At 27.3% G+C, this 17,376-nt stretch overlaps 1 protein-coding gene across 1 annotated transcript; it reads left to right on the top strand.

Annotated features, from left to right (window-relative positions):
* The first annotated feature begins 14,033 nt into the window (after nucleotides 1-14,033).
* LOC148233719 (uncharacterized) lies at nucleotides 14,034-16,307 on the top strand. Its single transcript, XM_088188891.1, has 2 exons — nucleotides 14,034-14,175; nucleotides 15,586-16,307. Exons 1-2 carry the CDS (start codon nucleotides 14,158-14,160, stop codon nucleotides 16,096-16,098), a joined length of 531 nt encoding a protein of 176 aa, XP_088045017.1. The 5' UTR covers nucleotides 14,034-14,157; the 3' UTR covers nucleotides 16,099-16,307.
* The last annotated feature ends 1,069 nt before the right edge of the window (nucleotides 16,308-17,376 follow it).

The following is a 17,376-nucleotide window of genomic DNA, read 5'->3' as shown; positions in this document are numbered from 1 at the left end:
GGAGATGTAAAAGTTTGTTCTGATAGATATGCTATTAAAACTTGGCCAAAGCAACATTGAAATGTCAATTAAATTTATAGCATCTATAATTAAAAGACATTTGGGCTTAAACTGGTTTTTATTATTAACTCGATATACTATCTTTCGCAAATAATATTTTTTCCATTGAATGTAGAAAAAACAATATTTATGTCATTCACAATATATATATTTGAGTTACATAATAATAATAATGAATATATTATTATTATTAATTGATTTCAAACATCTTAATGAACAAGAACTTTGCGTAATTTAACAATAATTGATTAGGCAATAATTTATTATGAAAAAACATTGATTGGAATTTTATTCTCTCTATTTTTTTGTGCAAATTTTTAGGAATTTTTATAGTGAAATTTTATATTGATCCACAACGAAAAACACGTTAATTACTTCACACATAATTTACAATATGCATACAAAATCATAAATCACGATAATCTGCCCACGAATAATGATAAAAAATAGTCGCATTAGATTGCGATAGGAAAGTTGGCGCCAAATCAATGGTTAGCAATCGCTACATCTATTTAATCATAAACATTGCATAAGTGTATTTTTTTTAATTTCTGCAAACCCTTTATTATGATCCGTTGCTCAAACTACATTTAAATCAACCGGGGAATTGTTCCATTATAAGATCATTACCATGTAGAGACATAAATGATTTTTTCTAATGCCTTTTGTTTAATGGTCGAGTCATGAAGTGGGTCAAATCGACAAAAACGTTGCAAAATCACGCATTGTTGTGCATGCGTGGAGTTTGCCATTTTTGCGAACAATCGGCAATAAATAACGTGCTAAAAGTCCCATTCGTGATGCACTAATTGAATGTTTCAACACGAAATCTATTAATTGACAATCACAAGATCATCAAAATTGACCGCTTAGCATTTACCAAACTTTAACCTTTGGCACTGTTCGGACGAAAAAAAATAGACGCTTTCAGAAATCTGCTTAATACCCACCACGTGATTTTAAAATGTTTTGCTTAAATGGTCTATTTTTCATCATTTGTAAAAAATGATTTATTATCCGTTTAATCGATAAGCTATAAAATAAATCTTTATAAATTGCAATAGAAATTGACGCATCAAAAGGTCAACGAAAGTAATGTTTTTTCAACAGTCAAAAGTCGCAAGGTTCAATTACACATGTATTTTTAATTCTACTACAAATTACATATATGTGTGTTAAAATTGTATAATATGTACATATATATATATATATATATATATATATATATATATATATATATATATATATATATATATATATATATATATATATATATATATATATATATATATATATATATATATATATATATATATATATATATATATATATATATATATATATATATATATATATATATATATATATATATATATATATATATATATATATATATATATATATATATATATATATATATATATATATATATATATATATATATATATATATATATATATATATATATATATATATATATATATATATATATATATATATATATATATATATATATATATATATATATATATATATATATATATATATATATATATATATATATATATATATATATATATATATATATATATATATATATATATATATATATATATATATATATATATATATATATATATATATATATATATATATATATATATATATATATTAATTATAATATTTTACTTTTACTTTGGATGTTATAAATGTATGTGAATTTGTTTCATAACCTATTGTTTATGTTAACAGTTTAATAATTTGATAAATTAACTATATTTTGAATGAAGTCGATTACTAATTTATTTTATATAATGTATTGTAGAATGGGGTAAGAGGGAAGGAAGATTGATTATGTTGCTATATATTTTATATTTTATGGATATGATAATCGTGTTTAAGTCAACCTTCACCCCATAGTGCTCCACGATATATTATATATACATAATCTTAAATTGCATAAGTGTGTTTAGTTTTTTATTTGATTTTAAAAGTTTCAATGTGCAAACAACTTACAAATTTATGGGCTATAAATGACACTATATCCTTTTCTTTCTAATATTAATATTATATATAACAAAGTTCTGAAATAAATGGTGTTTTTTTTTAATTTGAGTTTTGGCCGTTGATTGTATTAATTATATGAATTTCTATAAAAAAATCAACAACTGTGGCTACTAAAAACATTAGTAAATGGTTGTGGTTTAAAAAAATTTAACGATAAATTACGATATCATTCATAATCCTGGATGTGAATTAACAGAAAAGAAGATGATGTACTGGCTGCAGAAATGGAAGCAAATCTTACTCAAACTGTCTGAGAATCTAAACCAGTATGATTCAACAATGCACAGACACATTAAGAAGATTGGGAAGGCTTGGAGACAAGGTGTATGGGTTCAACACAATTGATCAAAGAAAACTAGTCGGCACATACATATATACATCTCAAGATCTTTAAGCTGGTCGCTTTTGGTGATAGTGGGATTGTAAAGAGATTGTGCATTACAAAATGTTTAAACCTGGCCACACAATATCAGAAAGCTTATTTTGTCATCGGCTGGAGTTTTTCACTAAGACATTAAAAAAGGCCTGCACTTGTCAACATAAGTGCAATAGTTCTACAGCACGACAATGTAAGTTTCCATGTGGCGAAATTGAGGAGCAAAAATTTTTTTATGCCGTTCACCAAATTATTTATTTTTAATAAATTTTTTTTAGGTAAGAGCATATTTAGGTAAATCTAAAACCGTTGCTGATCAATCGAGATTTTAGGTCACCATCAATAAAGGATGTAAGTATAAGCGATTGAAGAGCTGCATTAATGTTTGAAAAATATTTTTTTTTTAATTTTTTCATAGTACCTGTCATAAAAACTAGAGCTTAGTGTGTATGACAATACAGGAATGCAATAAGTTTGAAGAATAACGCACAAACAAGTCCTAGATGTCTTTGTAATACCGTCATAAAGGTGTATGAGTCGTTTAATAACCTGCCAAGTAACGCAGACAGCGTTACTCACCCTAACCAAAAGTGGGTGAGCCCTAAATCTTCCTCTGGAGGGGTCATGTGTATAAAAGACTGGTGATACTTAAGGCTCAAAAATAATTTTCTCTCAAAGACTTACTACAGGAACTTCAACTGAGATCTCCAAATTATAACTCGCTACTTAAAGATTACTGTCTAACTTTAGACGAAGATCAAAGAAGCAACTACTTCTATCTTTACGTTATCCGGGTCCAGCACAACCTCCTGAATCCAGAGTTCAACCCGCTTCGGAGACGAATGGATCTTGTGGACTCAGACACGGAAAAGCTTTGAAAATAAACACCACTAACACGAGGGCCAGGAAAAATAAGTTTAAAAACAAAACTAATATTACTTTTTTATAAAAAAAAAACAAAACGTTTACTGAAACCATAAAATAATAAATCTTACTTGAAATTTGACTTTATAATAATATATTTAGCTTTATGTAGAAAAACGCTAAATAAATATTATTATTCAAAGTGCGATGCATATTCAACATCATTTATATAGTAATAAAAAACATTCAAGGATTTTCTTATTATCAGCAAGTGACATACATATATATACTTCTAGGGGGCGCGCCCACAGTGTGCAATTTAGAACAAAACCTCAAAATGTAATTATTGCACTTCGCCTAAAACTATATGTAAATGTATATTTTTTCCATAAAAATATAAAAAACGTACATGTCAAAAATAATTAATTATATAAATATCCATAAGTTTTAAGAGCATTAAACTACATCAATAAGAATTTTTTTAGGCTCTTACCAACAATGTATCACATTGATTTGCACGGTAGATAAGTTACACAAAATATCCTTTGTCATTATCAAATAGAAGCTCACATATACCCAACTGGAAGTTACGCTTTCGCTAAGGAATGTACTGGAAGCGGGACTAAGCAATAATTACATTGGTTCTAAATTTACCTTCTCTCCCAGCGTCGAAGGACCAGTATGTCAATCACTCATTCGACTCTCGTAATCTCAAAATTCGGCTGACCACAAAGAACCAAAGACCGGATAGACAGCATTTTCACAACTGCGAGACTGCGATTCTTTCTCGTTTAACACTGACGCTAAATAATGGTACACACAGTTTTATTGAAAATCAGTATAAATTATATATTTGTGTGAAAAAAAACCAATATATCAAACAGTTCATCAGGCGTCTAGCTGTTAGAAGAAATCACACTATTCAGCATACTAATGTTGTTAGATAGTAAGTATAAAAATAATTAAAATATTGTCAATAGGAGGTTTTGCTAACTTTTCCTACAACTAAATACAAATATAATACACAAAAAACTTAACTTAAATTATACATATAAATAGCACTTAAATAAAATTATATGAATATTCTTATCTTTATGTTCATGTTTTATTACACAATGTAGTTAAGTCATTTATTGTTCGGTAATTATGCATTCCACACACAGTAGCCTCCCAAAATAATTATCTTCACACGAGATCTTAATATAATAAAAATATTTCTTAGAGAGTTAGATTCCAGAATATTTATAAATAAGACGGTTTAAAATTAATGTTTTAATTTGTTTTTACTTTTTATAAGACCGACACAAAAGTGTATAATTTCCGGTGTCTTAATGTTTTAAATCAACCCATCTTAAAAATATATTTTATTTTTAATTACAAAATCATAATATTATTAATTACTATTTCATCATTTTAATTATCAATTTATTAGTCAAACATCAGTAAGAACCACATTACATAAAAACATCAACCACGTAAATATTTAATTGGTAGCTTCTTCTCGACTTCCTCGTCATCAATTTACCATCTTCTGAGTGAACACAGCTTTACTATAATTCACAGATGGACACACATCAGCAAGTCACGATTGTCGCCTCAGTTACTAGCGGAAGCTGCGATTTCCACCATTCCACCAATATGGAACACTTCCGGGATGCCTATCTGGCATGGGAACAATGCACATTTCGTTCTCTTATTTAATCGTTGCAAAACAACCATTGTGCGAGGACAGTCAGGCATACGGATGTGAGAACTGCGAATTTATGCACAAGATGCATTCAAAACTATTATGATTGAAATGTCAATTGGCGCATTGTAAAGTGATTTCAAAACATCAAAATCACTTTGGCGATGACCTGGATAGTGATGGAAAATAAAATGTGGGCGTGATTGTTTGCGAAAATGATTTATGGATAGACGCGCGTAAAAGGTTAATGGCGTGTGAGTCTATAATTATTTTTTAAATTATAATTAATGTCAATATGGGCTTAACTAATTTAATAAATTAAACGATAATTATTTTGATTTAGTAATTGATGACACGAATGCTTACATTGCGTTTTTCACTTAAATTTTTAATTTCATATTCTGACAAATTCATAAGATTGATATCCAATAATCACGAAATAAATCGATCATTTCCTTAATTTTAATTAAAAACAAATAAACCTTCTCTTTTACTAAAAGGTGAAACAATGACTCACTTTTAAATTGATTGGTCCATACATATTTTGAAATATACTAAATTGTAATAAAAAAAAATATTATTTATTTTTTCAAATAATTTTATATCTATTTTTAAGTCTAAATTTTGCTATTTTAATAAGAATGTCTATACTAAAAACGGGCAGACTGCTAAAAATAGATGCAGTACAATCTAATAATAATATTTTTATATGTATGAAAAACGACGATGCTCGAAATTATAATAGGATCGCACGCCACACAAAGAGTGATCCGAGATAAAATATTTTATTTATTTCAGCTCGACCTTATTGCGACCACGGTTTTTATTTAATACAAACGTTTGAGGGACACCAATAAAAACTGTAATATACATATTAATTATACTATACATACATTTAATATTTTTTTATATTACATTTTTTTATAATAGAAATAATCTTATTTTACCTTGATTTAAAATTTATTAAAATTTGTTTTAGGCATGTTTTTAATAAATACTAGCTATAATGAAGAAACTATTTTTATTTACAATTTTTTGATAAAATATTTATTCATACATTATCGTAATTTCCATAGATTTTTGTCTATTTTTCTATTTTTCTGAATTTAAAAAAAATATTTTTATGAATTTTAATTGTACATGTTATATTTTGCAGTAAGTGCAAAAAATAATAATTTTACTTTTTGTTACATAAAACTTGAACATATACATATATATAGTACAATAAAATTATTATTTAGTCAAAAAAATATGTAATAAAATAAGCATTACAGAAAAATTCAATATAAAAATACTTAAACAATAAAAATCACTTTCCAATGATGTTTATTACTAATAATAAAAACATTATTGCCATTTATATAACATCAATCGCCTGTGAATGGTGTTTAGATGAAATTATATTATAATAATAAAAAAAATATCACGTAATAGTATCAAAATATTGTGATATTGTTAAATTCCAAAGTTTCATCACTTAATTAATAAACTAATACTTTTTAATTTATTCAATATTTCTTGTGAAAGCCCATAATAGGCACAAATAAAAGGTATGTGTGTCTTTATAATAAATAAAATATACGCCCTTCGTATAGCCACCACTTAACGCCCACGTAAACGTTAAAAGAAAAATGTACACAGTGATGTTCGGTAGTAATTCGATTTCATAACGAGCTCTTCTCTCAAAAATATTACCGAATGATTCATAACTGAGCCGTAATTTCACCGTGGTGTATTCGTGTCGGAGTTAAATAATGAGAACAATAAAAAAAGTAATACACAATTGCGTAACCACCATTGTGTATGTACGTGATACGGTAAAGAAACGTGAATTCAATTCGAGTAGTCGGAGCTATGCGTCAGATTGGAAATTAAAATTGATATATTCAACGCACCTCGACTATATAATAGTTTTCTACGCCATATTTAGTATTATATCACTTTATTAACAAGAAGAATGTAATTCGTATAAGTGTGGGTCAGTGGGAATAATAAAAATGAATTAGTACAACAAAAATTTACATTTTTATTGAGATTGTATTTTAATAATAAATATATCGTTGCGTCTTTTACAAAATTAATAATAAGTGTAATCATGAAAATATAGTAAAAAAGAAATTAACTTTACACCCAATAATTGACCAATGTTAAAAAAAATACTACGTGATCAACACTAGTAGCCAAAGTGAAAACGTCAACCGCACTTCATTGAACTTGATATACAAATGGGACCTTAAAAACATAGCGGTCAATGTCCGAGACCGGTTTTGTTTTATAAACAGTTTTAATGCAGCAATGTGACGATTTTTGATTGCGTCAAAATGTCAGTCAGACAAAATTTTAAGTCCAAAGCTATGAAACATGTTATAGATCTGTGAGAATCAAACGATTATTTTTTTAATACAATAGAAAGTAAAAATATTTTGTATGTCATGCATGTGCAAATAATGGGTATTTACCATCGAATGCCTAAAGAATTCAAGTAGGTATCCTTAACGTGGATGAAAGTAGGTTTTATGCACCAAGTGGCGAATACAAGATGGTAAGACATACACCTGAAGGATGCATTTGGCAAAACGACAAGTCAATTATTTGCGCACTCGTCTAGCAGTTGCTGGTAGTGGAAAACAAAAGCTTCTCAATCGTTTCATAAAATAATAATAATTTCACAACACAAAAGGTTTGCAATAACCCACACGTTGCTACATATTATTTTTTTAATCTGTTGACGTATTATATAAAAATAAATGTGGTTATGGTGCCGATCGGCAAGGCACCGACAGGCCAAAGACGTCCTTCCGTCGCATCGACACGTCTTCTCACTATCGCTCCGCTTCAGTATTGCCAAAAAAGCTCTAGGTTCACCAACCATATTGTTCCCCACGTACTTTTTTATGTATGGATTTACAAATACGGTTATTTCGGGGTTTTAAACCCGTTTGAGTGAGACGCTTGGGTGATTTTTTTCAACATATTTAATTAAAACATCAATCCTGAAACTTATATTTAAATTAATTTTATATCACCTATGTCTCATAAGCAATAATACACGTGCTTTATAGAACTACTTTTGAGTATATAAATCAATTATATCTAAAAAAATGATACCTGAAATATGCAAAAACGAGACATAAAAAAGTATATATTTATTAAGCAGCTAAAATAATTTAAAATATATTTTATTATAGGTGATTTCAATGTTAAAAGTGACTATATAATTATTCGTTTGTTTTTTTTTAAACAATAATTTAATTTATTAATTGCAATCCAAATCTGCATTTTTTTGTTGAATAAAATATTTAATTAACCCTTAAAAATAATATTTAATTGTTTTTTTTTTGAAAAATGCAAATTTTATTTTAATACTGTGTTTAAATGTTCTGATTTTTTAATTTTTATTTATTTAAAATGATATTTTATGTTTATTCAAAAAAAAAAGTTTTTTTTTGAAAAGCTTTTTTTTACTGATTTTTGCGTAAAGAGATAAAAAAATCCATTGGGCGTCTTTAGTCGATTTCCGCGTTCAAAGGGTTAAAGTCTCATTTAATATACAAATAAAATCACTACGCATTTTCTCCACACAAGTAATAAACTTTCGATGAATATAAATTATTATTTGTAACAGTAAAAGTTAAATTTATTATTGTATAATATATATTAAACCGGATTGATCACATTTGTCGTCGCAAAAATGACTCGGTTCTTAGAGGATATATTTCATATAATTTGAATGAGAAATAAGTGATTTATGATTCACTTTCTCATGTGGCGTATTTAAAAGTAGTCCACGCAGATACAATATTTTACATGTACTACTTTTATATTACAATTTTTAAAGCTAAAAAAACGTTTTCGATAGTATACTTTCTTACAATGTGTGCCAATGCTTCATTAATTATTGATTATGTATTCAAACCAGGCTGCTTTTTAAAATTCCATGAAATATATTTATTGTTATTTTTTTGCAAAAACGTTTGGAAAGCTCGGGTCATTGGTAATTGTGACCGAAGAGCATACGACGCGACGCGACGGTTGCATAAAGAGGTCTTCTTAGAGGCCATAGCTTGTATCTGTACGAATAGCAAAGTTGCATAAGGAAAGCTCAACAGGAAGGGATCTTCTATGTACGTTCCTATTCTTCTTTTGAGCAATTATTTAAATTATAATACAAGACAATACATTCGGATTATACATATTCGTGTATAGTATTAAATATATAAATATCCAACACTTGCACAAAATATTTACTTATAAATAGTCAATGATCTTTGTTTGTTAGTATATAGCTCAAAAGAATTTAAACAGTTTTTAAATACATACAAATACCATATATTGCTATATATTAAGTACATACATTTAAAACTAGTTCCTAACTAAAATAAAATATTTTAAAGGCTTAAATAGAATTTGAGTTTAAATTCCACAACAACTTGACAGTAGAGTAATAAATAAGTTGTACATTAAATGATAAAGATCTCAAATTTCGGTTACACGCAATTTAGATCACAGATTGCTTTGGGCTTATTGTTTATAAAGTAATCTTATGAGAACAAATCATTTAAGTAACTGAATCGTAATTTTTGCTAGGTAAAAAAGCATTTCATTTAATAATAATTTTGATTGCACTATCGTATTTCGTATTTTTTGTAATGCGATTGTTGTTCTTTCTACAACACTTTTTCTTGATTAAAATCGGCAAATTTTTCAATAAGAAATTTTTTCTCACGCTGCATATATATATATTATCTACCATATGTGCGAAAAAAGTGAGATCACAAGTCACAGTAATGTAAGTTATTAATTATCTTACAAAGTGAAACGAACTATGGTATTTTTTAGAATAAATAGGTAGAGAAGCACATATTCACTTTGTATGTGATTTTAGTAGTTTGTCTAATAAAATATAATTGCAAAATTATTAAGATAGTTCGAACGCTTCACTTAGTGGCACTCGAACAAGGTTTGGAAGTGGAAGCAGTTGATCTTTTTTGTAGATTTTTTAATAAATTTCAATATTTATTTTTTATATACTAATTATTTTATAAAAGCAAGTTCAATATTATTCCACCAATGTTTGGTTAAAAGACACCCTCCGATCTTGTCAGTTGCAAACATCGTTACATAATATAGTAGTTTTAAAATAAAGTTACATGTAAAAATAATGAATTGTAATTTCTTAATTTAACAAAATATATATTATTTATCAGTAATTCAGTAAAAAAAATTAGTTGTATTTACTGATAATACCGGTTTACTGAAAACCAGAAATATAAGCCCTAGTGAAATGACAAATATGTCGTTATATAATCCTTATATTTATTTTTTATTACAAACTACAAACCTTGAGAAAAATATAGCAAACCGTATTTTATGACATTGAGTTAGTGAAGCTGTTTATTTGACATTTTTTTCAATCAATTTTAATTTATAAATTGACAAACATACTTCAAATGCCTTTACCTATACATACTTTTTTCTAAATTTCACAACGTATTAAGTAAAAAATTTGCGAAAATGATTGCATTTTTTTTTCTTACCAATTAACCGAATGTTCGACACATCCCAGATTCATCTCGTGCTCATCGCAATTCGCATGACCTTCGCGATTTATTAAGGTAAAAAATCAACAATTACTCTTCTGCAATACCTTTACAATTTTTAATAAAGCCCGGAACGGTAATTAGGTTCATCTTTATTTATTTCGACCGCATAGTAATTTTATATTAAGATAAAGCAAGCTTGCCTTCGATTATTGTTCTTTTTTCGATTGTGTTACCCTGTAACACTTTCGGTCGGATAAGTAAGTAAATAATAATATTTTCAATGAAGATGACCATATACCAAAATAGGAGTAAAAAGACCAGATAGTTTAAATGTCAGTGAAGCGTTTTAAAGTTCAACTTTCAAGGAAAGCCTCTCAATGCTTAACCTTTATCAAGGGTGTTATTTTTATTAAGGAAGAAATTATTAATACAATCACAATCTTCTTTGAAAATCACCTAAATATTATATTTAATTAATAGCAATATACGATAAAATTCACAATTTACATATAAGGCTCTGCTTTACGAGCAGGTAGTAGATGATGATTAGATGGCCTTTTAGTATGTTTTTGAGATAAAAAAATATGTCTACTTTAAATGCCTTAATTTTTTTGACCTTAATATTTTTTTAATGTAAAATAAAATACTGTAACCGAAAACAAATATTTATAGAATAATTGGCAGAAAATCTGGGGTTCAACCGTCCCCCTGTTCGCAAAAAGTACATTATTTAGCTATGTTCGACAATGATTAATAATTTTTAAAGATTTATACATATTATTAATTGTATAGCTTTATTTTGGATGACTAACAATTAAGCATTCTAGGTAATCCGTATTTTTCATTTCTCAAGAAATAAAAATTCTGATTTTCACTCCTCGATTTTCCTGAGAAATGTTGATAAATAATAAGAAATATATGTAATATAAATTATGTGATTACTAACAATATTTATATACGTAAAATATCTTGACTGCTTTTACTTACAAAATTTTTTTTCAATATTTAAGCATGTAAAATATATTATTAGGAGTAATTTAAATATAAAAAACTTAAATAACATATTTTTTTTTGCAAAGCACATACCATTTTAAATGGAATCATTCTTGTTACATTAGTTAGAAAATTTTCGGCTTTAAAAAAGTTTCTTCTCGTTTTTTGTCGATGTTGGTTGAATCTAAAACAGGGCATCAAACAAGCACTGAAAGTTGTTTATTTTTTTGCCCGTCGATTAAAATATTTTGATTTTATTAATCCTCACTTCTCACACTCTTTTTTAAGACTGAAAGAAATATATTTTTCTAATTGTTGTACTAATGATAATAAGTGTTTATACCCGAATCATATTGGAGTAATCTGTCACGATGGTTTTAATTAAATCTAAATAAATATGAACAATTGTAAATAGCATCTGTTAACATTTACAAAACTACTTTATATATTTATTTTTTCGAATAAGATAAAGATAAAAAAATTATATCGTAACTCTGATAGCCCCCATGTATTATTGCAATCTGTCGATACAATTAATCGCTTGCTTCTTATCTGATTATTAATGTAGTACTTAGATATGGCCAATTAGAGTAGCTAAGAAAATCGTTAATTTTGTGCCATTCAAATATTTATGCCCTCTAAAAAACCATGCATATTTTAAAACATCTGGTACGGAATTACCCTGTTTTATGCAGCGGTATAAAATGCAGTGACTTGTAAAACATTTATACAAATTTGTACTGTGAAAATTTTGCCTTTGGGATTTTTCTAGAAAAATTAATATCAGTTTTTCAGTTAATAATGAAAAAAGTTTGAAGTAAGTCAAGTCAGTTTCATTGTTAGTTTTTAACAATATGTTTTTTTAGATCACAATTTTCAATATATGTTTAATAACTTATTAAAGATGTAAATACAATTCATTTCAAATAAAATAATAAAAACCTTGTTCTGATGCAAATATAAAAGTATTGTAGAATAAGAATTCAATTACAATAACACCATAAAAAGATTTTGTTACAGAGATAAGACATATGTAAAATTATTCGATTATTTATATGATGTTTTTTCAATTTGCTTCCTTGTTCTATATTATTTTTGCATATATAATACATTTCTCCTAACATAATAATATAAACTATGATTCGTTAAATACTAAATGTTGTTATGAAAATCGATGTTTAGAGTATAATTTTTTTTTACGGTATTTGTGGCAAAAAATTTTCCCGTCTCAAGTAGTCTTAAAAAATTTAGAAAATTAACTTTAATAAAAACGTATACATACTAGAAAAAACTAACTACATAAATTCATTAAATATAATTATCAAGTGTAACTTTTTCTATGTTAAAAATATATTATAATAATTTAAAGCACAGTAACATTCGCATTTAAGCAAAAAAAATGTACATTTTTCTTTATCAGTAATTTAAATAAACAGTCAATAATTTTAATTTATTGTCATTTGTTTAACAAATTAAATATTAATTTTATAAAATAAATTGTAGCAATAATTTGGCTGTTGATATTGTATCAAAGCGATTGCTAGACATTATGCTAAACATTTATATTAAGACCACTGTAACCTAACAGGTTATCCCAATGCATTATTAGGTTAAAAAATAAATAGTGTTATATAGAATATTAGAATAAACGTATTATATAAGAATTAAAAGAAATGATACGAATTATAAATTAGCTCCGTAAAAATTGACTATTAAATAATTGTATGTATACTCAAATAACATATAATATTATGAATTTTAGTATGAATTAGTTTTACTATTATTAACTGACTATACACTAACAATGTGTTACTAAGGAATTATTATTTAAAAAAAACTGAATTAATAAGTATTTTTGAATTATTAAAGCAAAAGTATTAAAGATGCAAAAGATGCAATTTTGAAGATCACACGTATATTGAGTTATTACATTCATAACAAAAAATTACAAAAGATTTTGTGTCAACTAGTTTATAAAATCAATTTTGTAAATATTATGAATTAATTATACGAAACATATATAATTAAATATACATCATAATTATTATGTAAATTATACAATTTAAAAAAATATGATAATTAATTACATGACTCTTGCACATAAAACACACAAGAATCCATAATAAATTACACACTTTTTACTTTTATACTTTTTCCAGATGTAAAAATGTTGATACAATTTTCATATTTAAGTATTTAGAATATGTCTAGCATTAATTTGAGTAGAACTTATATTTATATTGTTCATTTAATTGTACTTATATAAAATAAATATATTTATTTCATTGAAATAATTCACAAAATGCACCTATTTTCAATTTCATTGCACTCACGTTCACTTTTCACAAAAATCATATTTATTTTTTCCATCCATCTACTTCGTAATATATTTTTTGCCCACAAGAAGGCCATCGGTTGAGGTGGGGGGAGTTCGTTGGGTTCGCTAGGCTCCCCACCATCCGTAAGAAGATGACCATAAGATGATCCCCATATATAAAAGCGGCCGAGTTTCTTCTTCGACGTACTCGCTCACCCCATCTTCTCGGTGAACCACCTAACCACACATCATGAACAAATTTATTGTGGTAAGTGACCCAAGACAGTGAAAATTGCACTCTATTGTGATCAAAAGTGAAATCGGACGTTCGAGACGCGCATACGCGATTATCGTTATACCTATAATACTTAATACGTGCCATAAATGTGCTCAGTGATTTGTTGAAAAATATGCTTATTTAATATTCCAATCACAATATATTAATATTTAATTCAAAACTTATTCAATTACAATATTGACAATTTATTTTGTAATAAATGCCATTATTAATCAAATCTGATTTAAAACAATAACATTCACAGTGATTGTATATAATATATTATAGTTATGCTTTAAATATTCCACAATCTCCATTTATTCAATAACAATTAAGGAATGTCATATTCCATTTTATTATATTTACTATCAATTTTTTAAGACAACATTGTTCTAATCTAAATATATTACATGCAAAACATTATATCTTTTACACGGTTGAATTCGCTAGATTTCAAGATCTTATATTTTTAATTATAAAAAGTTTCACTTATTTATAATTTGATTAAAAATATGTTTTTTAATATCCATGTTGTTCTATTTCTGCAATTACATTTTCATTTACAATTTACCCAAAAATTGGCCATTTAGATATTTTTATAATTTATGTTTACTGTAATATTAAATATGTTACTTCTGATAATTCTTACCTGTATATTATTTTATATAATATATTTATAGTTTTAACCAAAAAGCTAATTACTACATGTATTCATTTTATACAAACATATTATATTCAATTAAAATCTAAATATAAATTAGCACGATAAATTTAATTCTGTATAAAAAAGGCTTTAATAAATTTATAAAAAAATCTTATTTATTAAATTTCTCATATGTTATATCATATTATATCATATTGCTACATTTATTGCCATGTAATATCATATTAAAATGCTCAATTTCATAATTGATTATTTATTAATCTTTCTATGTAAAAAAATAGCGAATCCATAATTCCAGCATAACACTCATACGTAATATAATTTATATATTTCAGCGTAACTTACATTTATTATACGTATAGTTTGATGTTTTAGTTGGTATAAAACAGCAATTTATATTTTAATTAGCTGTATAATATATGGCACAATATGGAAATCAATTTACAATTTTATTTACATTTTATTTCAGATCTGCAACTGTATTTTATTTATAAATAACAGTTCTCATATACCAGTTTTATAGTTATTTTTTTCTATTCTTTATGCATAAAACATGCAATATGAACTCTGCATTATTTTAATAGCCAGACTAGATCTTATAGCATAGGTGGCCATTCTAGTTTATATGACGGTTCAATCATACTAAATCGCGGGCGATCGTAAATTGCTTTGCGGTCGATTGGTCGATTACAATTTATTTTGATATAAAAAATGTTATAATACTTTTATTTTTACAGTGCGCGCTTGTAGCGCTGGCATCTTGCGTCACCGCAGAGCCTCCGTCAGGATACAATTACAACAAGCCATCCTTCGGAGGTGGCTCATCATCGTTCGGAGGCTCGTCATCCTTCAGCAGCGGTGGGTCCTTCAGCAGCGGCGGAGGTGGTTACCAAGCCGTGAGCCACGGCTTCCAGTCATCTGAAGGACAGCAAGTCGATCCTCTTCTCCTCGAGCAAATCAAGCAGATCTTGCTCAGAGAAGAGTCTCAAGCCAGCTCGGGCGGACACTCAGGCGGAGGACACTCCGGCGGCGGAGCACCATCGTCCTCTTACGGAGTACCTTCTTCATCCTATGGAGTACCCTCTTACAACACCAGGGTCGTAGGAATTGACCTAGAAGGAGTCCGTCAAGCCCTCCAAGTAGCACAATTCGTCCAATCCGGCGGCGCTAGTGGACACAGCTCCGGAGGCGGAAGCGGCGGCTACCCAGCTGCCCGTACTCCATCAGGATCGTACGGAGCTCCTTTCTAAGCAGCCATATCCTGGATCCACCAAAAATCCTAACTTTAAAAAAACTTCATCCTCATCCTATCCCATCCTCGTCATCCCGCGTCATCATCGTCCACTGACAACGACATGCATTTCCACATTTGTATAAAAGCATTTTTATCAAACCTTAGCTCGTAAGTTTTATATTTATATATTATTTAAAAATAGAAAATACATTTTTGCCACCGTAACGAAAATTTTCATTTCAAACATTAAAACGCAATCACTCCATTGTCTGTATTCCACTTTTACTTCTCGATCCGGATGGCGGAGAGAGTGTATAAGAATCTGTGTTATCAAAAATGTGTTCAAAATCACTAAAGTGGCACGCGGCTGTAAAACTGGAATATTGAAAATTCCTGAGGCTATGCTAATCGCTCTTTAGAAAAAACTGGGTCCTTCGAAAAATTATCACGAACAAAAAGTTTCTAATTGGTAATATATTAATCGCTCTTTAACGCTAATAAATAATGTATTAAAACATAATTGAGGTTACGCGCATAATATATTAAGTAGATTAATCTTTATAACACATTGATGATTGACTTGTTGTTTTATGTGTGTCGTTTATAATATTGAATCTACATTATGCATATAATAATTTACATTTAAAAGATAAGTGATTTTCAACTGCCAGATTTATAAGGTACATCTTAAAGAACACCATGACGTAATAGATATGAATATTTAGTACCTAAATTGCATTTTAGACGAATAGATCATCTTTATAGTCGATTAACTTTCGATCACGATTTTCACTTTCCTGATTGCCCGAAGCGAATTATTGAATCTAAATTGAATTCATAAATAATGAATATACAACGAGGATTAATAGATATGAATAATTATCTATATATTGACTTTATATGGATTTGGTACATTTGAGAAGTACAAATAAAAAGCATAATAAAGCCTATAAAATCATTGGTAATTAAAACGCAGCTTTTTTTGCATAGCTTTATTATTATAAATCTTTCATTCCATTCAAATTTAAAATTTAAAAAAAATATATTCAATATATAATATTATCATAAAAAATAAATATTATAATATTATCAATTTCGCGATTAATATGTTTTTTATATGAGCGTCAAAAATAAACTATCAAGTTCTTTTTATATTATTTGATGCTAATATTATAACATATCTGAAATGGCTGATTTTAGTTATAAAACGCTTTTTAAATAAAATATTATTATTTATAATATGCTTCATTTACAGAAATGGCTTTTTCCCAACGATGTTACTATGAATTAACCC

The sequence above is a fragment of the Plectrocnemia conspersa genome, unplaced genomic scaffold, assembly GCF_051122295.1.
Source record: "Plectrocnemia conspersa isolate PC_06_02 unplaced genomic scaffold, ASM5112229v1 ptg000007l, whole genome shotgun sequence".
NCBI lineage: Eukaryota > Metazoa > Arthropoda > Insecta > Trichoptera > Polycentropodidae > Plectrocnemia > Plectrocnemia conspersa.
This window is presented reverse-complemented; position numbering and strand designations above follow the sequence as displayed.